The following is a 25,102-nucleotide window of genomic DNA, read 5'->3' as shown; positions in this document are numbered from 1 at the left end:
GGTCAAGGGCCGAGCGGAGCCGCAGCCCCCGGGAAGAGCAAAACAAAAAAAAATAATATAAATAAATAACAATTATGATAGAAAAATACACAACCTCCCCCCCGTAAAAAAAGAGGAAAACTTTGAGCCGAGCCCTGCTCGCCTCTCGGCTCCGCGGCTGGCCGCGCTGCGGGGCGGCGGGGCGGAGGGAGGCGGCGGCGCCGCAGCCCCCTCCGGGCGCGGGGCGGGCGGTGCGCGGCGCAGAGCGGAGGGGCGCGGAGCGGAGCGGAGGGGCGCGGAGCGGGGGCGGCGGAGGGGCGCGCAGCGAGCGCTATGCCTTTAACGGCGCGCGGGGCAGGCATGCCGAGCGCGTAGTGCGGGAAAGTCGAGGCGGGGTTAAAGTTCAGCTCATGGAGCGGCTCCGCGCTGGCTGCAGTTTGGCAGAGTTGGAAATGTGAAAGCAAGAAGCAGGCTCGGGGCTCCCCCTCCTCTCCTCTCTCTCTCTCTTTTTTCCCCTCCTCTCTCTCCCTCTCCCTCTGTCTCTCTCCCCCTCTCTCTCTCCCTCTCTCCCCGCACACGCACACCTCCAAACCGCAGCCCCCCGCAGCAGTCATGTATTCTCCGCTCTGTCTCACCCAGGTAAGCGGCCGCCGGGGCGCGGTGGGGCCGGCGCTGCGGGGGTGCGCGGCCGTGCGCGCCGGGGAAGGGGCACCACCGCCGCTCGCCGAAACTAACTTTGTTGCCTTTCGCTCGCATCGCCCCCCCCCTCCACCCCCTTCCCGCACGGCCATTTGTGTCGGCACATGGCTAATGGCGCCTACTTATTAATGCTTTAATTAACGGGGGGGGCCGCGCGGGCGCGGTGCTGCGGGACGACCCGCACGGCCCCGCCGTGCTTGGTCATCCGCGATCGATGCCGCCGATGCCGCCGCCCGCGCCGGAGCGCCTCGCACCGCCCCGCACCGCGGCCCCGGGGCAGCGCTGGAGCCGCTGCGCCGCTCCCCGCCAGCGCCCCGGGCACGGAGAGAGGGACCGTCCCCCGCACCTGGGCTCGCTCCCGCGGTGCGGCGCGGTGCAGCCGCCCCCGCGCGGAGCGCCCTCCGCACCCGCGGAGGCCGCCCCAGCCGGGGGACCGTGCGCGTGTCCCCCCACACGGACACCCGCAAACTTGTCCCGCGCGTGTCGCCTGTCCCCCCCGCCACCCTCCCGCCCGCGGATCGGGCCCCGCGGCGCTCGGCGCAACTTTTGCGCCCTCCGCTCGCGGCGGGACGGGGCTGCGCGGGGAGTGGAGGCGGGGGTGTCGCTCCGCGGAGCCCCCCGGTTGCGCGGCCGCGGAACCCCCGGCCCCCCTTTTCCCCGCTCGCTGCTGCAGGACGCTGAATTACACCCCTTCAATTAGCAGGATATAATGGTTTAACGAGGAAATGCTTTGTGGCGGACTCAAACCCCAGATTATTTCCTCCTGCAGGAGATTTTGACTACATTATTCTTATTAATTTAATTGGAATATTTTTTTTCTCCCGGTGAGAAAGCCTCTCCGGGCTCTTTCCGTCGAGAAAAAGGCAAGGAATTGCAGGGAGAGGGGCGGCAGCTTCCCAGGCAGCCCGAAGAGCTCTCAAAGTTTCGTCCCCTTCTCCAGTCGCGGTCCCCTCTCCTTCCCCAGCCTCCCCCAAATTTTGGGGTGCTGGCGAGAAAACACCAGGCCGGCGGGGGCACGAAACTCCAAACCGTACACTTGCTCAAAAGGCAGGAGGAAAATGTGAGCAGCGGGAGTTTGCAGAGGATGGGATGCAGCAACTCCGGGCTGTGCCTGGGCAAAGTTTGTGCCTTTAATTCAACTCTTGAGAAATACCTGGTTTTTGTCAGCGCAGCGGCTGCAGGAGGGACCCCCGGACACTCCGTGCAGGGCCCGCAGCGCCGACACTCTTGGCATCTCCACGTGGGGCTCCTGGGGCTCAGTAGGCCCAGTCGCATATTAAGGAGAGAAAATAAATCCATGGGCTGGTTGCTCCCTGGTCCAGTTGGGTCCTGTCCCTGTCGTCCCCCCTCACCCCGCGGCTTTTTTTTTTTTTTTTTTTTTTTTTTTTTTTTTTTAATTTATCAAAAGAAAAGCAGAAAGCCAGGCATGTGCTTTGACTCCGTTAGGAAAATCTGGCATTCTTGCTGCACGTTTGGAAAAGTAATAGGAGGATTAGAGGCCTCCTGACAAACTCTTCCCTCCGAAGGATCAATTAGGTGATTCTGTAATTTTTCCATAGAAAAAGGGGGCGAGCCCTGAGCTATTGCAAATAATTTCCTATTTTATCGTTTCAAGAGCTTTTATTGATACAAGTTTTAGGAAGGATTTTTTTTCTTTTTCTTTTTTTTCTTTTTTTTTTTTTTGGTCAAGTTTTGGTTCAGATTTAAAGGGAAGCTCTTGAAAGTGGGTTAGAAAAGGAAAACAAACAGAAATCCTGGTTCTGAGCATATTTATCCAAGCCCTGGAACCAAAATGGCACAAGCATTTTGTGTCATCTGTCAGAAAAAATCCAAACATTGTTCCATTTACATATCTGCTGAGGAGCTAGGAAATAGTTGGGGAACATATGCACATCTCCTCATAGATTTACAAGCAAATGGATTGTAAAAATATTAGCAAGGGTCGCTGTAGTTGGTTAATTTCAAAAAGATCTGCAGAAATACATTGTTTCAAAGCCTCCTTTGCAGGATTACATTATCGAAGGCGCCTTTGGGTTGGCGTTGGGGCTCTTTTGTCCTAGGGTTTTTGTTTTGTTTTTCTTAACACCTTTTTGGAGAGCTGAGGAGAATTTTGGGATAAACAGTACATAACTGTGCAGCCCAAATTTTAGGTACTGCTTAGAGATAGGCAGCTCTCGGAAGAGCTGTATCCTCAAACTTCGGAGAGGAGTGCAGTAAAGAAAAGCCCAACTTTTTATTATTGCTTTGCCAGCTTTCTGGTGTCTTTTATTTTTAGGTAACCCATCCAACACTGAGGGGGGAAAGCAAACAGCTTTATCAAATACTTTTAAAGTTTCCCTTCAAGCTAACTTGTGGAAAGGGAAAGATCATTGCCTTTTCTACCAGTTCTTTAAAATCCTGCTGTTTTGCAGCAAGGCTGCAGGCAAGTTGCACATCTGTTAGCACACTTGCACTGACACATTTCCAAAACTTTTTGGGTTTTTTGAGGGGGCTGTAGCACCACTGAAATAAAAAATTGTATTGTGCAGAAGCTGCTCCCCCCCTCTCCGTCCCCGCGTCCAGCCCAGTTCTGTTTGATCAGTCCTGGCTGCTTTTATTTCCACTTGGACTTTGCTAATACCTCAGCGCCGAGATTGAAGCGGTGCGATTTTCCGGAGCAGCGTGTTTACCAAGACACTTTGAAAGTTGGTCTGTTTATGAGTCGTTAACCTTTTCTCCTCATACACCATTTTGAAAAGACACATTAGGGTGTAATAGGGACGTGCACACCTCGCGCCTGAGCAGCAGTGCTTCTCTTTTACTTCAGCCACAGACCCTGACTTTGCACCAAAAAAGCATCTTGGTTTTTTTTTCCCCCTCCCTTTGAAGTGGTTTAGTGTTTTTTTATAAAGGGGTTTTTTGGGGTTTTTTTTGGGTGTTGTTTTTACCTCCCCTTTCAGGTTCACATCGTAGAAATCAGCTTTAGCGCAGGTTAAAGCAACTCTCTCTTGGATGTTATCCAACGCCAAGCCAAAAAAGTCCCGAGCACATGAGATCAGGCAGGACAAAGCGCTGCTTAAAGCAGAAAAGTTAAAATATTTCAGGATGTACCAAGACGTGTTTGGAAAGTGGGAAGGCTGGAAGCGCTGCCCTGGCTCGCTGTGGGCTGTCGAGCCTCTTTGCTCTGTGTACCTTCACAGATAAACTTCCACTTGACAAAAGGCCTTTTTTCCTTGACTCTCCCTGAGTGGGGAAAGGGAAGGACAGGAGGGATCAGGAGGGAGGGTTTATTATTTTTAATAGCTTGTAGAGACCTGTAGTTTTTATATTTTTCTTCTTTTTCCCCCCCTTCCTCCCCCCACCGTGAGAGCTGTGTCTGGTGGGTGAGAGCAGCTCCATGTGCTGGGACTGTGCCTCCTCTCACTTTTTGAATCTGCCGACTGCAAACTCGCAACAATCTTTTTTTTTTTTTTTAAACTTTATTGAAATTTGAAACTATCATCTTTTCCCATAGAGGAGGGTAAAAAAAAAAAAAAAGAGGAATGTGCCAATCACTGGAGTGATTTATTTTATTTTACCTGCTTTTATTTTAATAATCATTCATGGTACTTTGATTGCTGCCGCTCTGCTCTAATGAAATATATTGTGCTGCTAGGAAAGTTTTTAACAATCTGTGTTTAAAATAAAAATAAATGCAATGGTGCTACCTATAGATTTAAGTATCTATAATTTTGGGGCCACTAAGAATAAGTGCAATGAAGGCTTTGGGGGCGTCAGCAGAAGGTCTTGAATTATGACAGGATTTTGCTGATAGATTTTTCTACTATTGATTTCTCAATTTTTCATAATTTCTGAAAAGAACAATGCAAATTAAAGTGTTGAAAAGAAGTAAGATGTCTGTTTTAATAACCATATTTGCATGACCCACAATGATTTGAGTAGAAAATGTACTCCATGGGATAATTAAAGAAAAAAAAAGTTAGTTTGCTAATCCGAAAAATCCCCGATGTTTCCTCACACAGGGGTGGGTAGCGGGTGGCTTTTCCCATGCTGGGGAAAACGTTGCAGAGATTACTTTATTTTTCCCTCCTGGAGGGCCCAATCCTGAGAAAAGGAGGAACTGGAAGCAGGGACGTCCCCAGCACGCAGCGCTGGATCAGGCCCATAGGCTGGATACGTTTTTATGTGCAGCCTTGAGCTGGGTCATTCATTTATTCAGGAAAAAAACAAGAAGCATGAACCCAGTATATTATAATATGTTTTGATCTCTTTGGCTGATTTATGTAATACTTAGTGAGGAGAAAAAAAAAAAAAATTATTTAAAAAAAAAAAAAATCAAGGGGTCTTCTGGCCTTTTTTTAGCGTCAGCATAATTTTAATTGCGATTTTTTTTGTGCCAGGGGAGAGGGGTGATCTTTAACTCCTCGTTACACAAAGCAAGCAGTGTCTCCGGATGGCCAAACTAACTTTCCGAGTAGGACATTTCTTTTTAAATATCTGAAAGTCTGACACAATTAATAATTCTTTGTGTATTTGCACAAGTTGTGCTGCAGTTTTCTGTTACCGCATTTTTCAATTTTTCCTGTTTATTTGGGATTTTTTTTTTTTTTAATTTTATAGAAAGGCTCAGAGTTTGACTTTCCCTAATATGCTCAGATAGCAAGTTTTTTGGGTTTTGTTTTGTGGGGTTTTTTTACTAAATATAAACAATTTTTTAAAAAAAATATAAATTGCAAGGCTTGCTTTTTCTAGGGTTTTAGTGTTGGTTATGATTGCGCTCGCGGGATAAATCGACCGCGGTACTTCTCGCGCTCCCTTCACTGTTTAGGAACCAGAGTGAAAACCACCCTTCATTGTAATTGTATATACAGCTATAGTGGCATTTTACTATTCTGCCGGCTGCTATTTCCAAATATATCTTAGGGAAAGTTTTACTATACTTTAGACTTCCCCATACAAACATTGATTGGCATCCAAATGTTTAGGATTTGCCAAATTGGCGGGCAAATGCTGGCTACACTGCAAGCAGCGGGGTCAGGGAGAGAGCAAAGGGAGATACGCGCTCTGCAAGTGGACTTGCAAAGGAGTTTTTGGCTTTTAACTCATTCTGCCCTTTTTTTAAATTTTTTAAAAAGGTTTGGGAACTGGGGAAAAGGTGCCAGCATTGCACCATCTCCATCTGGGCGCTTGGTTGAAGTTGGACCCTGTTTTTGGGGGGCGGGAGCGGAGGTTTTGGGTCGGCGCGAAAGGGAAGCGGGGATGTGGCAGTGGTGGGTTTGGGGTCCATTAGCAAGGGGTCCCACAGCCCTTAAAATTTATCAGCACCCTCCTAATTCTCTCCATCCCGCAAAAGCCCTCTTTTTGAAGGCTCTTTCTTGATGGTTTCGGTGGCATCAACCCTTCTCTGTAACTTTTTTCAGGATGAATTTCATCCCTTCATCGAAGCACTTCTGCCTCACGTCCGAGCGTTTGCGTACACATGGTTCAACCTGCAAGCCCGAAAAAGAAAATACTTCAAAAAACATGAAAAACGCATGTCAAAAGAGGAAGAGAGAGCCGTGAAGGACGAACTGCTAAGTGAAAAACCCGAGGTAAAGCAAAAATGGGCATCCAGACTTCTGGCAAAGCTCCGGAAAGATATCAGGCCTGAATTTCGGGAGGATTTTGTTCTCACAGTCACAGGAAAAAAGCCTCCGTGTTGCGTTCTTTCCAATCCAGACCAGAAGGGCAAGATGAGAAGAATTGACTGCCTTCGCCAGGCAGATAAGGTCTGGAGGTTGGACCTTGTTATGGTGATTTTATTTAAAGGTATTCCGCTCGAAAGTACTGATGGCGAGCGCCTTGTAAAGTCCCCACAGTGCTCTAACCCCGGGCTGTGCGTACAGCCCCACCATATAGGAGTTTCTGTTAAGGAACTCGATTTATATTTGGCATACTTTGTGCACGCAGCAGGTAAGTGCCTTTCTCTACCACCTTCTCCAACTTTTCGGTTATCTCCGTGCCGGGTGCCGTGCCCCTGTGGCGGCTGCATGAGCCGGGGAGGGAGCTGGGAATGCCGGTTATCACTCTCCCGGGGTGGCGAGGAGGGTGCCAAAACTCCCCCCCTCACTTTAATTTTATTTTTTTTTTAAATGGGGTTTTTAAGGTGCAGCCATATATAAGTGGCTCTTGTTTTCCGCGGTTAACAGCATTTCGGGCATCCTTCACAGGTGTTATCCTAAATGTTGTCCGAGGAGGGCTCGCAGCCGGACGCGGCTTCCTTTATCCTAATTTTGGGGGAAAGCAGATAGATTTTAATTAATTTATTTTTTTTTTTTTAAATAAAGTTTGCATATGTTATGCACAAAGTTGTCCAGGAGGGCTAGAGATGCCTGAGGCCTGTGGGTCAGGAGTACTAGGTATCCTCACCCCACGGGGATTAGGTCCTGTAAACCCTGCAGGATTGGAGGGAAAAGAGAAGACAGTCCCTTGATAGCAAACCTAGTCATCAGGTCTGAGTGGGCATGAAACAAACCTCTGGGTAACCCTAGAGGGAAAAGGAGACATTTAAACCCCTTAAAAGATCAAAATTTATACACCTAAAAGCTAAGCAGGTCTTGAAAAAAATTCCTGATTTGACAATATTGTGCTTATGAGGAGGGACTGAGATGTTTTAACGTGTGATGAAAATCTTGGGATCCCAGACTCCAACACAAAGTATGCTCTGCCTGCGGCGTGACTCGGCGTGCTCAGAGGATGTGTAGTATGTTGACTGGGTAAAATAATACGCTATTGTAGTTCTCCTGAGTGATTGTAGTGCAGAAAAATGTGCGTGTGTGAAGTGCAATGCCCCATGTTTCATGTACGGGACGTGTGGGTCCCCCAGCATATCCTGACTTGTGAGCTGAGGGGCTGGACAGGCTGGAAAAACAGAGGAGCAGGGGAGAGAGGAATCACATTAGTAGAAACCACTTCTGTATAAATATTTATTGGTAAGAAAACCAAGCAAATTACAGCCCAGGGAGCCTGCATTTCCCATGCCAACTTCTTTCAGAGGGTCCTGCAGAAAGTTTCGGCTTCCCCAAAGTTTTTCTGCGCTGAGTCCCTGCCATGGTTGTTGTGTTAGGCAATGTCGCCGCTGGGATTTTACAGATATGATCCCTGTTCGGAAATAACTTTTGAGTATCCTCATGGTATTTCCTACAGATAAGCTGCAGCATTTACTTTGCACTTCGGTGTGAGGTGGTAAATCATACAGTACATTTATGGTGTAAAGGGAAGTAGGCAAATATTGAGGAAAATTATTTATTTACTCTGCGCTTTATTATGGCCATCATGAAGGAAGCGTTATGGATAAATGGCTAACTGAAGGGAGCTTGGGCCTGGGGCATTTCAGGTCACCTCCTGTTCCATCACCAACCCCGAGGGGACCATCCCTTTTGTCTGCCTCAGTTTCCTCCTCCGCGTGTTGGAGTGGGTTGATAAATTTAAAATGCTTTGATATCCAAATAGAAGCTATAAATGTCCATTTACTGATCTACAGCATGCAGGTTTTTATTATTTGGATTTATATATAGCACGATGCGGTAAATACTGATCCATATTGTATTTCCCAGGCCCTCCGTGGAGCTCAGAAATTGTTGATAGAAACCAACGGTCTTGGCTTAGCTTGCATGTAGGGTCACAGAAATGTAGGATGGGGAGAAAAGGACCAAACCCAGTGGTGGGAGTATTTCGGGGACCTCTCCCTGTTATAACAGTCGGGCAACAGACGTTATGAAAGTTCAATATTGCGATTAGGGATATACCATCTTATCAGCACGCCGGTGGCAAACAGTAGCCTTGATAGCGAACTGTTATTTATTCCTACCATCATCATCAACAGGCAGCGATCACACCGATTGTCCTTCAGATTTGGTGTTTGCCACAGAAACACGTCGCGAGCCCTTGGCGTGGTTTTTGGGGTTAGATTTGGGGATTTGTGTGAGCAGCCGCGCGCCCGTGCAGAGCGCACCGCGCGGTGTTTTCGGCCGTTGTTTGCTGATTGCACGCATTGCATTGTGCTCTCAATGCAGGAGTGTGTGCTGGCATATTCCTGCTAAACCTCAGCGGGGAGGGGAACAAGATGTTTTTTGGGAGGTGGCACAGCGTGGTCACGGTCTATATGGCTTCGCAGAGGTGTACCAAAAGCCTTGCGTAGAGCTACCTCTTTTTCTTCCCCCGTTTTTTCCCGTTTTTTTCCCCCCTCCGATGTATCCCAGCAGTCTTTGTTACACCTGAACATTGGCCAAGTTGACAGCCATTGGTTCCCGCAGACCCGCAGTAATGGCAGCTTGTGCCGGGTGCGCAACAGGAAAATTACAAAAGAAAAAAATATTAAGGGTCCTTTGTCTCCAACTCCATCAGACCTCGCTCCCCAAATGTATGGACCACGTATTTATAAGGAGGAAGTCGCCAGCGCAAATATTAGGTAGGCTGGTCAACTTACATATAGCGGATTTGACAAGCATCTGCTATAGTACAGAAGATTTGTAAACACTAAACAATGTTTTTACCTCCTTAAAAGTTTTGAGAAGTTGCCAGTATTGGCAGGAGGCACAGACTCCGAAACGTGCTTGAAGATACGTGCCAAAACCATTGTGACCTTTTCACCCATAGTGCTCGCTTCTCTTTTTCTTGTGGGGTTTTTTTTTCCCCCTACTTTTTGTCTTCTTTTCTTGGGGGGAGTATTCTGTTCCAAGATGCCCTTATTCGAGATGACTTCGGCAGCAAGATGTCCCTTTCCTTCTAAACATGTAGGATAATTATTGCTTTGAATCCACGCTTTTCCTTCAGTAGGCACTATCATCTGTAAGGGAACACATGTGCACAGATTTAAATAGTGCTTCTTACAAAGCTACTGAAATCAATTATTCTCTTTAAGAACTGGCTAGAAAGAGAAAACAAAAATATGCAAATAGGCAAACTACATGTCATTTTCATTAAAAGGATAAAAAAAAGAAATTAAAAAAAAAAAAGGAAAGGAAGATCGGTGCTTTGTGAATTAGAGGTTGACCAAAAAATGTATTGAAATCTAGAGTATTGCTCTCAGTTTGCAGTTTCTAATCTGCTTAACTAAAAGCAGGCGGCATTTTCATACCCTGAACTTGGGTTTGCTTTTTAGTTTTCACTTATTCTGCTCTTGTATCAAATGACAAGTTGGAAACCATTGTGGCAAACCGTTTTCTTTGTGGGAGTCGAACAGTAAAGCTAATTTATGACCGGTCCTTTACCAGATGATCTGTATCAGAATCTACAATATACTAGGCACGTGGCAAGGTCACAATTTAAGTTGTTAAGGTCACAACCTTAGCCACCAGGCATTTGACCTTTTAGATAAAGTTAACCTTTGTTCATTAGTAGGCACTCAACCGAGAACTTTCTGGAGTTTTTTACTGCTTTGGAGTTCCTCCTGCTAATGTGGTCAGATTGGAGAATAGAATCGCAATAGAAGTAGTTAAATTTTCTGAGAGGTCACAGTTTTTAGAGACTTCTCCAGTGGCCGAAGCGGGATGGTTGGCCAGGAGGCGATGCTGCAATGCCCGGTTTATTTTTTTGGCCGGCCATCGTTATGCGCTTCGGGCGAGTATTAAACTCGCGAGGTATTTGTGGCAGAGAAAATCTTTTAATCTTTCAGAAGGACATTTAAAAATCCCAAATTTAAGAAAAAATCCGGGGCTAGGTTTTATTTACGTAAGCTCATTTTTCTGTTCACGTTTAGACTCGAAGGCAGCGAAGGTGCCAGAACTCAGCCTTAATTTTTGCGTCTGAAAATTTACTTAACTTCTAGATGTGCTCCGTGGCTAATTGCTGGGCAGTGGTATGTAGCACATGACCTTGAACTTTAAGCTCGACCCATTTTATGTTCCCATCAACAGACTTAAAATATTCTCCTTGGACGACCATAAAGAGGCATCGATGGGAATAACCCAAAGATGGGTTAATGCAGAAGCCCTCCTGTACCCGTGGAGGTTTCGGGGGGTCCGAGAGGTACCCAAGGCTTTGCGCTGTAATCTTTTAGTACAATTGGTATTGATTGTTGCTGCATTAATCCTGTTAATAGCCGCAGCCGGGCCGGGTGTCGCAGGGGTGGCAGAGGTGTCCTGACAATACCGTACGTCACTGAAAGAGCTGTCGCAGCGCCTTGAACTCCTGATCACTGCTCTGCAAAAGTGGAGCGTTCGACGGTGGAAACTATTGCTGGCGCATACAGAAACACACACCATATTGTTTACTTAATTATGCCGGAGCGAAGGCTCATTTTTAATTATTTAGCTGACTTTCTCGCTCTTCTCTGATACCACATTTATTATTTAATTTGAAATCAAAAGGGCTTGCGCTGCTGTTAGTTTTTGATGCGTTTTACTTTTGTTTTGGCTACGTTATTGTCATTCCATCGTACGGTAATCCAGATAGCCGTGATATGCAGATTGGCCAGATGGTCATGTTAACAGATTGAGAACCTACTTCCCACTGCTAAAGAGCAGGTGTAAGATCAGTGGGCTTTTTTTTTTTTTTCTTCTTCTTCTTTCCTCCCAAGTTTCAACCAAAATGCTCTTTAGACAGATCATAATGGTAGCTAAAAAGGGGCACATTTCAAATGGTGTTTGTTTTGTGGAGATAATGCGTAATGTATATGTCATTTTTACGCCTATCTGAAGACTTTTAAACACCCATGACACTCCCTCCACCTATAATGCTTTGGAAAACCTAATTCCAGCTCATGGCTGTTCCAGTCTATATCCAAAACAGTCCTTAAAGTTTTTTTCTGCAGAGAGATTGCATTTACTCTTACCAAAAAATCACTTCAGGCAGCTTCGCAGCAGGTATCTCACACCTGCTCCCTGCACAGGGCTCCCAATGCATGCCCAGGAGAACCCGAGCAGATCAACGGTCAGCTGAGATTTTAGTGTATGTGGGCTGATAGAGTTGTTTTTCTGCTCCATTATTTTTTGCCAAAGTGAGACATCTGTAGCTTTAAAGAAAAAAAAGTGACACTAAGACATCTCACAGTATTTCTGCCCTCAAGGAATAAAGGGAGAAAGCAGATTTTGTGTTGTTTTAGCATTACAAAAAGTACCCATAAAAAGTCAGTGGTGGGAGCCTGGGTCTCTATCTCAGTCAGGAGAGGTGAGGAGAGGACAGCCGCAGCTCCTCAACACCCCAAATTTCATGCACCCACCTATCGTGGGCACGCATGAGACAGAGCAAACTACACACCCCGCGTGGCGCAGAGAGATATCCCCATCTTTGGATGATCTCCTCTTTGGGGAGAGGGACTGGCTGCTCGCTGCAGCCACGAGCAGGGTGGGAGCTGACAGGAGCAGGATTTAGGTGGGACAACTGCTCTCCCTGTGCGGGTGTAACTGAGCCGGTGAGTATCCGTGATAATTCAGATACTAACTGGTGCGGCACTCGGGACGGCCTGCTCTATCACGAACCCCTGGCAGGAGTTCAGTCATGTGGTTTAGCTTTTCCCTTTCTCCAACAACAACAACAGCAACAACAAATAAACACGGGATAAAGGCGTATTTCATATGCCCAGGATGTTTTCCAGGTGATGGGTTTGCACAGTATAAGGGTGTGTTATTTCCATGCCTCCTTGCTTCGAGGTGCAGAAGCAGGAGAAGCTTGTGAGTGGTAAGAAAGTTGCCCAATGCTTCTGGCTTTTCTACAAGCAACTGCACTTTTATATTTCCCTTCTTTTCCACCCAATGATGAATAGCATTAATTTAGATCTATTTAAGGCGAGTGTGGGAGAAACCACAATCTTTGTTGTGGTCACTGCTGTACACAGCGGGGCTGAATGTTTCTCTTGGTTGAGGCCTCAAAGCTGAATCTGGAGAACCCAAAACATCGTGTCAGCTTTTCAAACCCTTCAAAGAGACAGCGGAATCCTAATTGTTCATAAAACCCGCTATTTATTATTACAATTATGTATTTTCTCCCCATTTGCATGTAAAGGAAAGGGCATCCCTTGCTTTCTGTGCCCTGAGCTTCTTCACAGCTCCTCCTCCTCCTCCCCCTGATGCTTCTGGTTCAGGCACTGGTGAGGTTTTTACAACCAGCAAACAAATTCCAACCCGCTGCTCCAAAACGCCTCAACCCCTCCCCAAAAGCCTGCACTTATGTGGGACCCTCCAGGCCTTGGGGACTGTCCACAGCAAAATGAATTTGGGGCATCCTCACTGGAAGCCATGGATCTGGCTCTGCCCCTGCTCCTCTCCTCACAGACAAGGGCTGGAGCTGATGATTAAATTACAGGCTGTAAATTCAGGGGAAATTATTTTAGCCTCCTAACAGCAGCCGACCCGGACATTTCCTTATGCCAGTGAGGGCTTGTGGTAGATAAGCTTTGTTGGTGGACTAAAATTCATTTTAATCGCTTTGGCTTTCCCATTCATGTGGTGCAACCATGTCTCTGGTTGTTGTTAATTCTCTCCTGCATTATGGGAGCCACCAAAAACTGTGACTGAAATCAACACCTGGGTCGTGGTGCCTCAGATGTGTAGGGCAGTTTTATCCCAGCAAGTTCATCTGGGGCTTGCAGCATTTTATCCCAAATTGCAAGGGCAGCGCCTGGACGAACCCATCATCACAGTGTGATTAATTTCAAAGAGAAAACAGAGTATTTATATATATATTAAATGTTTCTAGCTACCATTGCCCCATGTCCCTACCCCAGGGGTGGATGTAAGACACCCAAGCTCAGCCCTGTGTGTGGCACCATCGTGGCTCGGGGTGTAGGAGCAGGATGTGGCACATAGAGCGGGTGGATTTAGGCTGGATTCGTAGCCGCTGCCTGTAAAACACACGAGGGCCTCCATTTTGTGTGCCAGGCTCTCACGTGCGAGTCAAAATGGAGAGCGGCGCGGTTGAGTTCGGCCTAGAGCGAAGCGTGTGGGCTCGTGTCGCCCGCGATCCTGGTGCCACCGCGGTACACCCAGACCCACGGCAAGACCCAGGTGGGGTATCCTGGGCTTGTACATCCATTGGCTCCTCCTGAAGGGTGTTGATCTGTTCTCCATTAATATCCACCCTCCCAGTCCGAGTGCTGTCCCGGTGTCACGGCGCGAAGGCCGGGGGGAATCGTTCCTCCTTCCCGCGGGTATCGGCACACATCAGTGCCATTAGATCAGTGAGATAAAATCAAGACGGGTTTAATGACAAGCTCTTCTAAAAGTTTCCTGGACTTTATTGTTCATAACTTGGACCTGAGTCGGATTATTTACACATGAGGATTAAAAAGCTGCAAACAACTGTGTGATTTTTAGGGGCTGAAAGTAATTAGCATATGTGGGTAGGAGGATACACGGCCTGTCTGCGTTCCTTTAAAATATAAATCACAGTTATTTAATTATGCTTGGAGAGGGCAGATTTAAGGATATACTGCAAAATGCATTACCTATTATACCAACACGATAATCTTATTAACCTTGCTTTCTACTTTTTAATTTTATTGTGCACCCTGTACAACTCTTATGATATCAAAAATAATTACTTGGAGAATACATGATGTCAGAGGTCCAATATGACATTTATCTTCACAGCGAGGAGACGGCTCCCTTGTGCATTGCATCGCAGCTCGGGAGGCACTCGGCAGGTCCACACCAGGGGGAAGGAGGCAGGGATGGGTGTCATCAGCTTCTCTTCAATGCACACAAGAGTGTTTGCAGATTTGTGTTGTATCCAAGGGATGGCTTGACTAATCTTGAGGCAATTCAGCATCCTCAGGCCTTCTAAATTATGTTTTACTTGCTCATGCCATACAACTCTCATATGTGAGCCAATATTTCAGGGTGGCTCCATGCATTCAGCCCCAATCCCAATTGGATCTCCTGTTAAACCCTAAATTCTCCATCCATGCCTTTTTTTTTTTTTTCCCCAAATCCATCTCTCCTAATGTTTAAGATGTGTTGATATTTCCCCCTTTATTTTGGGAGGGAATGGGTGAGGGTGGGGGGAAACAAATGCCATAATAATATCCCTTTTCAGAAGAATATAGTTTAATTTTGTGTGTGCGTGCAGCAGCTGCCATTGGCAAGCTGTCGTCTTTGTTGCCATGGGCTTTTTTTTTTGGCATGCGTGCCAGAACATGATTGGATGTTTCAGCTTGTTCATGTTTTGGGGTAAGATATATCTGTAGTAAAGCAAAAAATTACCCTGTCTGCGTTCCTTTAAAATATAAATCACAGTTATTTAATTATGCTTGGAGAGGGCAGATTTAAGGATATACTGCAAAATGCATTACCTATTATACCAACACGATAATCTTATTAACCTTGCTTTCTACTTTTTAATTTTATTGTGCACCCTGTACAACTCTTATGATATCAAAAATAATTACTTGGAGAATACATGATGTCAGAGGTCCAATATGACATTTATCTTCACAGCGAGGAGACGGCTCCCTTGTGCATTGCATCGCAGCTCGGGAGGCACTCGGCAGGTCCACACCAGGGGGAAGGAGGCAGGGATGGGTGTCATCAGCTTCTCTTCAATGCACACAAGAGTGTTTGCAGATTTGTGTTGTAACCAAGGGATGGCTTGACTAAACTTGAGGCAATTCAGCATCCTCAGGCCTTCTAAATTATGTTTTACTTGCTCATGCCATACAACTCCCGTATGTGAGCCAGTATTTCAGGGTGGCTCCATGCATTCAATGGATCCAATCCCAATTGGATCTCCTATTAAACCCTAAATTCTCCATCCATGCCTTTTTTTTTTTTTTCCCCAAATCCATCTCTCCTAATGTTTAAGATGTGTTGATATTTCCCCCTTTATTTTGGGAGGGAATGGGTGAGGGTGGGGGGAAACAAATGCCATAATAATATCCCTTTTCAGAAGAATATAGTTTAATTTTGTGTGTGCGTGCAGCAGCTGCCATTGGCAAGCTGTCGTCTTTGTTGCCATGGGCTTTTTTTTTTGGCATGCGTGCCAGAACATGATTGGATGTTTCAGCTTGTTCATGTTTTGGGGTAAGATATATCTGTAGTAAAGCAAAAAATTACCGTGGGGTTGGTAGGTATCCAAAGTGGGGTTATTTGGCCAGGTGAACAGGCTGTGCTGGTGAGTGCGGTACCTGGTGGTTGTTTGGTCAATGAGAGAAAACTTGCTGGTGCTCTGGATTTTTGGATGATGTAAAAAGGTGGTTTAAAAGCATCACAGGAGGGTGTATCGCTGAGGTCTCCTCCAGCAGGACACCCTCAGGGTGCAGTGGGAAGCCCCTGGTGTTATGTAGGGGGACTGCTCAGTGGATTTCTCCTTCCCATCTCACCTGGTGCATGGGGAGGTTATGTCCGTCCCCAGCTCTTGCTGTGACTGGGGAGCTGGATGTTGGCACAGAGAGGTGCCCAGAGGGGTGGAACACACCTTCCACAGGTGTAAAACCAGCATGGCATTTACCCATGAGAGCTGCAGGTGACAGCATATCCTCCACACCTACCACCATGTCACCAAGCCCTGGTCACAGAGCGGTAGCCAGTGTTGTTTCTGCTCCTTGGTTTAATCCATTTGTCGTATCCATGATGTGGCCATAGCATAAGTATCTAAACAAACTCTAAACCTGTTCTGCACTGTCCTCTGTGCTGTACGTCTCTCTTCTCATCCTGGCCGCTGTCACCCTGCTTTCAGTACAGTTGGATTCGGTGTTCTTAAAGATTTTTTCCAACCCAAACGGTTCCATCATTCTAAGTAGCGCACAATGGGAAAGCAGGAGTGCTCTTCAGCCCAGGAAATCCACCGTGCATGGATTGTTAGGTTGCAAAATGCATTTACAAACTCGTGAGGAGTATTTTATAGGGAGGCATCTCCTTACAGCTAAATTCTGGAAAGCCCCTGGCAAAGGGAAAGTTTTCGGCTCTGTGCACAGTGTACCGAAGGCTTCAGGAGAAACAAGGGGTGAAGAACTAAATGAAAAGTGTTGGGACAGCCTCTTTCATGCTGTGTTTTTCTGCATCTACCACTTTAATCTTGTGCATGAGGGACAGATAATGAGCTGCCTGAGCTTTGTAATAAACATCGTGTCTGGTTAAATCACCATTTTTGTGTTTAAAATACCTTGTAACGCACTGAACGAACAGGGATTCACTCCTGTAAGGGTATCAAAAGACAAGTTAGATAGTTGCTACATTTATTGTCAAGATAAACACTCACTTTGAAGATTTTAAAGCAAAAATACATTGTCAAACAGATTTCATCCTAAGGGTATTCACTTGAAATTTGTCTGATCTTTTTACCCAATAAGGTTTTAATTTGATATAGAAGAAAATGGCCAAATCCCCGAGTGATGCTGGAAACATAGGGTAAAATTTAAATTTAATTCAGGTTTGGTTGTTTTTGTTTTTTTTCTTTTGAGGCCAAGTAGTTTCAAGTAAATCAGAAGAATGAATTCTTTGTATTGGGATGCTTTTCTCAAGCCCAGCTATTGTTGGGATGCTTTTAGGGAGGATAGCCACTGCAATGCTTTTATTGTGTGGTGATGAGGACTTTTCTTGATGCCACAAGGACTTCATTAAAAATAGCCAACAAACCTATTTACATTCGGGTTTTGTGTTAAAAAGAGAAAAGTAGTTGTTGCTTATCTAAAAAGCAAGTCCTGCATAATTTCATGTGAAAGTTTCACAAGCAGTTTGCCTGGCTGGGGCAGCACCAGCCTCGGTAGCAGCCAAACCCTTGCGGCGGGCGGAGGTTGGGTATTTCTGGAAAAGTTGGGAAAAACACACAGTAATCAGTTAAGAGTGGGATTTTTGTGGTCAGGATATTTTTTTTTCTTTTTCTTAGAGAACGATATCACCTTCAACAGTTCTGATTTAGATTCTTCCCAGGCAGATGCCGTTACAAACACCCAACCACGAAGCTCGGTGCTGTTTGGGGGTGCACGCTTGTGTCTCAGAAATGCATCTTCAAGGTGTCTCTTCTTTCTAACCTAGATATATGAGGGTGATTTCTAGGCAAAATAATTTGTTCAACTTGCACTTTAAACATGGACATTGTTTCTTTTTCAGTCAAAAGCTGGAGGGCAAAATCATGGTGAGAACTGAGCGGACCAGTTGTTCTCCATGTGCGTGGTCTTTAGTAATAAACTCTCCCCTAGAAGAGTGAGGTGTGTCTCACAGTGAGCAGCCCCAGGGTGTGAAGCTCTCTGTCTGGAGGATGAGGATGGTATGAGCAGTGTCCCTGTCCCATTCCAGGGCTGGGTTACCTGCTGTGGTCCTGTACGGTGCCGAGGGAGGGAATGTTTGCATGCTCCTATCTCCCTGCAGCCTGCTGAAATTTGCTGTGGACATGGCCCTGGACAAAAGCAACTATAGGGAATTTTCATTCCTGAGTGTCCTGTTGGTAGGGTAGGTTTCCATGAGATGGATCACTATGGAATTGTTGTTTTTCTTCCCATTCCTGGCTGGATCTCTTCCCAGTTTGCCTTTTGCAAGCGGCTTTGTTTGCCCAGGCTTGGGGCTGAGTTACCTTGGCTGCACGGTGCCTCCATCATGAGTTTGTGCACTTCATCCCAGTTTGGGGCTCTGGCAGTTCCAGGGGCGGCTGAAGGGAAGGCAGGAGCACCCGTGATGCAAAGTCAGAATACACAGGGCATTTGGAAAGAGTTAAATGAGTCAGAGTTTGGAAAGAAAATGGGACACTTCTGTCCACACGGTTCTAAAATACAGGGCAGCGATGCCTTGAGCTGATAAATGGACTTAGAAAGCCTCAAAAAACTTTCTCTGGTTGCAGAAACAGTATTTAATATTAATAATATTTCCTCATTAAAAAGAGTGAGGGATTTCTCAGTCTTGCTCATGTGCATGGTTTTTTTAACAAGTGTTGTCTACCTTAGCAACTTCTCCAGGGAACTTTCCAGCTCTGTGCTGGGGCTACTGGCACAGTTCGAGGACGGGTCAGTGGCCATGGAAGCTTTTAACATTTTAATTGCCTTCCTTCACTGATTGTGACGATGACCTGTTTGTTTGGCTTATATCTCTCTTTTTCATATTTTTTAAAAAAAGGGCGGAAAAAAAAGAAAACAAAGGAAGTACAGTGCTGTGCACAGAACAGTTATTAAAAACAGTTGGGAAGCATATAAAAGGTACTGTTTGTGTGAGAAACGGGACAGCTGTGATGGTCTATTGGGAAAGTGTGTACAGATGGTGGTAGGGAGGGGAATGATGACTACATGGCTGATAAATGAAATACAAAAAGCATTAAATTGGTGATCTTTTTAAAGAGTACACTTTTGGTGAGCATTTTTGGTGCATCATTAGGGCTCTTTGTCTGCCTCTTATTTCGCCAGGAAGTGCGACTATCGCCGCACATTTGTGCCTCTGATTTTGTTTACAAATAAGGAGCCTGTTTAATAAATCACATACCATGGAATTATTAAAGAAGATAATTAAGCACACGGGTTTTTCCTACATTGGGAATGGGCATGGGATCGTCCTATAAAGACCTGACAATACCACAAATGCAGTAGGGCTCAAATTAGTACGGTAACACGTGGGATTTCCTGGAGCCTAAACAGATTTCTTTGTTTTGCAAGAAGTGGGACCGACGGCGCGAGCTGGGTTCAGGGATGGAGGTTTTGGCATTTCAAAACCATGGAAGGCAAAGCACTTGACATTTTGCCTTTACTTTATATTATCTTACAATCCCAAAGGTGTTGGCACCCAGTGATGAGTGCCCAGCCGTGGTATCTGGAAGTTGCTGAGGCTCCCAGGGGATTGCAGGGACTCTCTTTTGAAGTAGGCAATAAAGGGAGGAGGGATAGAGGAAGAGTTGGAGGTAAAATTTTTCCCTGTAGTTCTTCGGCGAGGGATCATCGTCTTCCCATCCTTAGAGCTTTATCCCGTCCCTTATGGAGCTTATTTATCAAGGATGGACATTAAGGCAATATCTCCATTTCTGCACACTGCTGTGGAGATGGTCACTCAAATGCTGCAAACCCCAGCATGGAGAGTTTTTAAACTAACGGGCAAAATAATCCCCCTCCTCCCAGCATCTCATCCAGTTTCCAGCTGAAAATAATTCCCGGTTTCCCTTCGCCTTCCCTCTCACCCACCCGTTGTTTCGTGTTCCTGCTCATTGTTTCTGGGTGCCATCAACAGATGAAAGCATTTTCCTTAATAATAAATAGTCTTTGGTAACGCCGTGCTTTTCCATGGCCCAGACGGGTGTCCGGCCGCCCCATGAGCCCCGGCCATGTCATTGTCCCTCCCTCAGGGGACACAGACCAGCGGCAACCTCAGATCCCTTTCTCAGGGGGCTTGAAGTGCCGCGAAAAGGGAGTTCACCAAACCGCCGTAACCAGAACCAGCTTACATGGAATTTTTCCAGTTTTTTTTCGTTGATTGCAGGTTTATTGATGGTCTGAATTTTCTTGATTTACAAACCTTCCAAAACTTCAGCATGCCACTTTGGGGATTATTTCTTCTCCTGACACAGTATCACAAACTCCTCTTGTTACCGGATTTGATGAACGACATGTTTCACTGTGCTGCCTTTTGGACCAAGCCAATATTCTTCTGCATTTTCTTGAAATGTAGAAAAAAGGAAAGATTTTAAAAAGGTTTAATGTGAAGAAAATGTATGACAACTTGATAGATTGCTTAGGACTTCAGTATAGTAATTGTATAAAGTAGGTTGCAATTTTTTTTTACAGATGCAATATATTAAAAAGAACAATAGACAAAGAGACGTAAAGCACGAGGATGGAGAGACCATCTTGGCCAACCTCTGCAAATTTGTTCCAAATTTCGGTTATTCAATATCAGAAAAACATGTTCATTGCAGTAACACTGTACATTTTCTTGGCTGCTCGAATCTTGAGTCATTTAAGGGGTTTTTGTACACCTTGACATAAATACACTTCATCTCTTTTACCAAGAACACACTCTGCTACATTTGCAGGATGCAGTGGAGGGATGATTTAGAAATATCCAGGCATGTATGAAATGCCTGGATTTAGAGATTTTTCCTTTCAATAAATGTGCTATTTTTTATCAGTGAGAACGCATGGTCTCCTAGAGCTTCACTAAGTAGACAATCAAACAGGTCTCCTAAGAGCTGCACTGGTGGGTACCCAGAGGCAACAGAAACAAGCAGCTGTTCAAGATGCTGCTGTGGTGCCTCTTGGTGATACTGGTCCAAGTTTATTAGTCTTGGCCATGCAACCTCATCAGCTGCAGATGCAAACAAGAAACGTGGAGGTCTCTCTCCTTTGCCGCAGTGCAGAGCGTGTATTGCACAAGGTGTCTGCTTAACCCCCCCAGCAAAAAGCCAGATTTCTCTGCCATCTTGCACAAGAGTGGTTTAACCTAAGAGCAGAATTAGGCTCTGAGCTGTTGGGACTGGGTTCTGTTTCTCCTCCCTCCAGAGCCTCATCGGATCAGCTGAGTGCAGAGTCCACTCCCCGTTATTCAACTGCTGTTTCAGTCTCTCCTTCGGGATGTGCTGCTAGCCACAAGGAGAGAGAGGGCAGTGACAAAATATCTGGGGTCCCTGGATACTGCCCAAGCTTTGAAAAAAAGGGTTAATTCTTCCTGAAGCAGTGATTTGTGTCTTAGATTAGTTGCTAATTTTGCACTCACTAAAACAATTCTCTAATAGTCACAGTTGATGGGAGAGTCCAGATACATTGTATGGCTGTGATTTACAACTTATGTTTCCAAACTTTTCTGGTTTTTATTTTTCTTTTGCTGTAGGGATCTTGGTCTTGCTCAGCACAGAGGACCCTCAGCTCCATTTGAGATCAGGTAGCACCCAGACCCAGAGCCCTGTCCCCGACTGGGGAGAGTGATGCTACTCCCATCAGCAGACTACAGGAAGGCAACTATTAAGAGTAGAAAGCTATTAAGCAGTCAGGTTTTTATTATGCTTTAGTGTTTTGTTTAAGTCTGTTCTTAATTGGTTGATTAATGTAAGCTAAGTCCTTTTCTCCCCCACCATCTCTACAGATGGCAAATGGTAGGTCCCAACTGTCATTGTGCGCAAAAAAGGTTATGGTTCAAAGTCAGAGATCCAGAGATACCACGATAATCAATCATAGGAACTTGTCTCACTGTGCCCAGCCAGGCAAAAGTTAGGCTTGGTAGGAACATTCCCTCCGAACTCATCTGGAGGAATTGCTTTACACTTTTATTTTGGGAGGGGGGCAAGTTGCTGCAAAGTTCTCGCAGCTGGATGTGGGGAGTTTCAATAAATCCCGGCAGAGCCGCGGCGCCAGCGCGCGTGGCCGGGGCTTTTCTTCTCCTCGACATCCTTCTCCTTGGCAGGGGCTCTATGGAAGCAGGAGGCGCAGCCCGTGAACCTAACTGCTGAAAAATTAATCCAGCAGAAATAAGACCAGGATGTCTGCTTTAGAGAATTGCCTTCAAATACATGTCTTTGAAATGTTTTTCTTTTTTTAATCTTAAGAGGATGATTTATTAAGGCTAACTTCCTTCTCAGGATGAAGCATAGAATTATGTTTCTGGTATCGATCTCTAAAGAGGATTTGCATTTTATTCATACTATAAAAGTGCTTTTAATGGAGACATCGCGGTAATTGAATTTATACTGTGTGTAACTATCGAAGTATCTTTTTAATTATTTTATGTTATGTAATACAATAACTAAATCTAAAGCCTGTGAAAGGGGATGGCTGTAGTCTGTCCTTAAGAGTAACATATATAGCTTTTAATATTCTAACGGTGGAATGCAGTTAAGGACATTCTTTATTTGAGGGGAAAAAAAAGAGGAGAGAGAGAGAGAGAGGAGAAAGATTTCATTACATTCAGCACAGTATGAGACTAAGTCAAAGTAGTTTTGCTAATTAAATTCAATTGCTATCCATTAGACCAATGGAATGAGATGAATCTACCATATAGCTGACACAGCACAGGTATGCAATTTGGCTAAATGGCCATTCCGGAGCTGCAGCATGCCTTCCTCCGCTCGCTTGCGTTTCCAGGCTCACCATTTCTGTGCGGAGCGGAGCTGAGCAGCGCCGACGCCTCTCGGGGAGCACAGCCACGTGTTGGGCTACGCAGGCTCATGGCCCGAGCACTTCAGCATATGTTGGAGTGAGCTCATAAAGTCCAAAGCCGATGGGGAGATGGGTGGAGGGTTTTGTTCTGGGTTCATTCGTGGATATTTTCCTTTTCTTTCTCTCCTTGTGTTGCATAGAGCCCTCAAGCAGCTGCTGAGAGAGCAAGTCTGAGTTACCAAAACGAAAGGCAGTGAGCAGGGTATGTGTGCCAGCATTTTGGCAAGTTGTACTACTTGGGGAGATCTTGTATGTCAGACAGAGAAGTCTCCTACCCCAGTGAAATGACAAGAATACCTCTCAAGCATTGGCGGAGGCAAAATTTTGACAGCCAGCAAGGCTGTGATGCTGCTGAGTGCACAGATTTACACTTCCTGCCAAGATTAAAACGGGCTAAACCCAAAAAGGGTATTAAGGATTGTCACTTTAGGAAGAAATAACGCCTTACTGTAATGTGTGAGGGCGATCGGCCTTCCAATAGTTTTATTTCCTGAGATCGTGCAAGCTCACGTGTAATGGTTCGTGTCATTGGGCCAGAACTGGCAGGACACAAAAATAAAAATTAAACTCATAAGACAACTGGGATGAAGAATTTTCTGCCTCCTCTGCTTGGATGCTGGCGCTCAAGTTCCAGCTTTGCCTCTCGCTGGAGCAATTCTCAGCAAAGTCTGGGGAGTTCGGTGTGAACGAAGCCTCTGAACTTCGCTTTCTGCTTCTGATTAACCGCTGTGGCGTATTTTTCTTCAAGCTATATTTAGTGAAAGAAAAAAAAATTGCCAAGTTGGGCTGAAAAAAGGCCCGGCAGAAAGCTGGTCATTTAAGCCTCTCTTTGCTGTATGGTATCCTTAAACTTCCTTCCGACGGTATCCTTAAACTTCCTTCCGAGTGCAACCGGTGATGCTTTTTATGATCAATCTTTCGAGTCGGGGTATTTGCTCAATAGAATCCAGACAAATAAATGTGAAGAAAAGCATCCTGCTTTAAAAGAAGGAAACAATTAAACCTCCTACTTTGTTATTTACAGTAACTACCTTTTTTTACCAATTGTCGGAGTTCGAATGGAAGTAGCAGTGTGAAGAGGGAAATGTGGGAACTTTCATTTGTCGAGACTTTGCATTTCTTCTGCTTTATAGCCATCAGAAAAGAGATTGTTGTGCATTCTATTAAATACTGCCAGTATGATTAATTTAAAGGGTTACATTTTATTGAACCCTGGTGTAGATGTTCTTTGTCAACTCACATTCACTGCTAGTTAGAGTGTGTGTCGCATTTATCAAAACTTTCTGGAGCCCCTCTCACCTCATTAGCATGTGAATCTCTATTGAGCAGTTAATGTCCGTTACAGCGAGAGTGCTCAATTCTTGTTTTCAATAAGCCAGTTGTAAAATGTCAGACTGTCACTTACAATATAAAAAAGCAAAAATGATGGTATTTGTAAAAATGTTATCACCTCATAAAAACAAATTGTAAAGACATGAAAGTGATCTTGGTATGCTTTGCTTTCAGAAGTGAGTTAGTACAGCTGCTTTAAATACCAGTTGTCTGGATTCCCACACTTTCCTACCAATGGAGAGGTTTACACAAGCATAATTTAAGTTACAATTACCCTAATTAACATCTCATTTGCATAAATTGTTGAAGTCAAAACAACAAAGAATTGCTTAAGAAGCTTAACCCTATTTGTCCAAAATAAAGAGATGAGTTTTCACTTTGCAATCAAAATTGGCAGGTTCATTATGTCGGAGCTGGAATACAAACTGAAGTTATACTATTAATTAATACTTTACATTTTTATGATTGGGCTGTTCTTCTCTTATTTACAAGGTGTGAGATTTCAAAACATCCCGCTGTTGCTGTCAGAGGCGCAGAGCTGTCAGGTGGGGAGTTCCTGGAGTATTTCTGGAATTAGTAAACCCTGGCTGTGTCCCCCTCATGCCTCTGCTTTGCACACGCAAGCCAACCTTGACTTAATCTGCTGTTGCTGGGAGCAGACATCCAGTATGGGCTGAAAATTCTCATCCTGAATTGTGGAGTGGTGTGAAGAGGCCAAATGACAGCAGTGACAATAGCAATGATGAGCAGAGACCCTCTGTCCCTGCTGTGGCAGAGCTGGCCCGTCCACCTGGGTCCTTCCAAGTGTTTCCAAACTTTTTGAGGCTACTGCAAATTTTGGCTGTTAGCTTGGAATACAGAAATGCAGAGAGAGAGCTACAAAATAAACTTTAGATACTATTTATTTGGTAAAAAACACACTTTATTTGGTAAAAACACAAGCGTTCCAGTTATGGTCTTGCGGTGTGGCTTTAGAGAAGCTTCTGCTGCTTGTAGGTGAGTCTTGCTCCTACCCTCTGATCCATGTCCTTTGAACATCCAATTCTGTTCAGTGCCTGCAGCAGGCAGAGAGGATGGATA

The 25,102-nt window shown here is 45.3% G+C and overlaps 1 protein-coding gene across 13 annotated transcripts in view; it reads left to right on the top strand.

Annotated features, from left to right (window-relative positions):
* Nucleotides 1-220: 220 nt before the first annotated feature.
* Nucleotides 221-25,102, top strand: part of NFIA (nuclear factor I A) — a 250,410-nt gene continuing 225,528 nt past the window's right edge. For all 13 annotated transcript variants that reach the window (XM_041421921.1, XM_041421917.1, XM_041421911.1 and 10 more), the window contains exons 1-2: nucleotides 221-618; nucleotides 6,078-6,609. In XM_041421921.1, coding sequence (XP_041277855.1) covers nucleotides 592-618; nucleotides 6,078-6,609 — 559 coding nt within the window. In that variant the 5' untranslated portion in view covers nucleotides 221-591. The remainder of the gene's footprint in view (nucleotides 619-6,077; nucleotides 6,610-25,102) is intronic.

This window comes from Onychostruthus taczanowskii, unplaced genomic scaffold, assembly GCF_017590055.1.
Source record: "Onychostruthus taczanowskii isolate IOZ18803 unplaced genomic scaffold, ASM1759005v1 scaffold7, whole genome shotgun sequence".
NCBI classification, from domain to species: domain Eukaryota; kingdom Metazoa; phylum Chordata; class Aves; order Passeriformes; family Passeridae; genus Onychostruthus; species Onychostruthus taczanowskii.
This window is presented reverse-complemented; position numbering and strand designations above follow the sequence as displayed.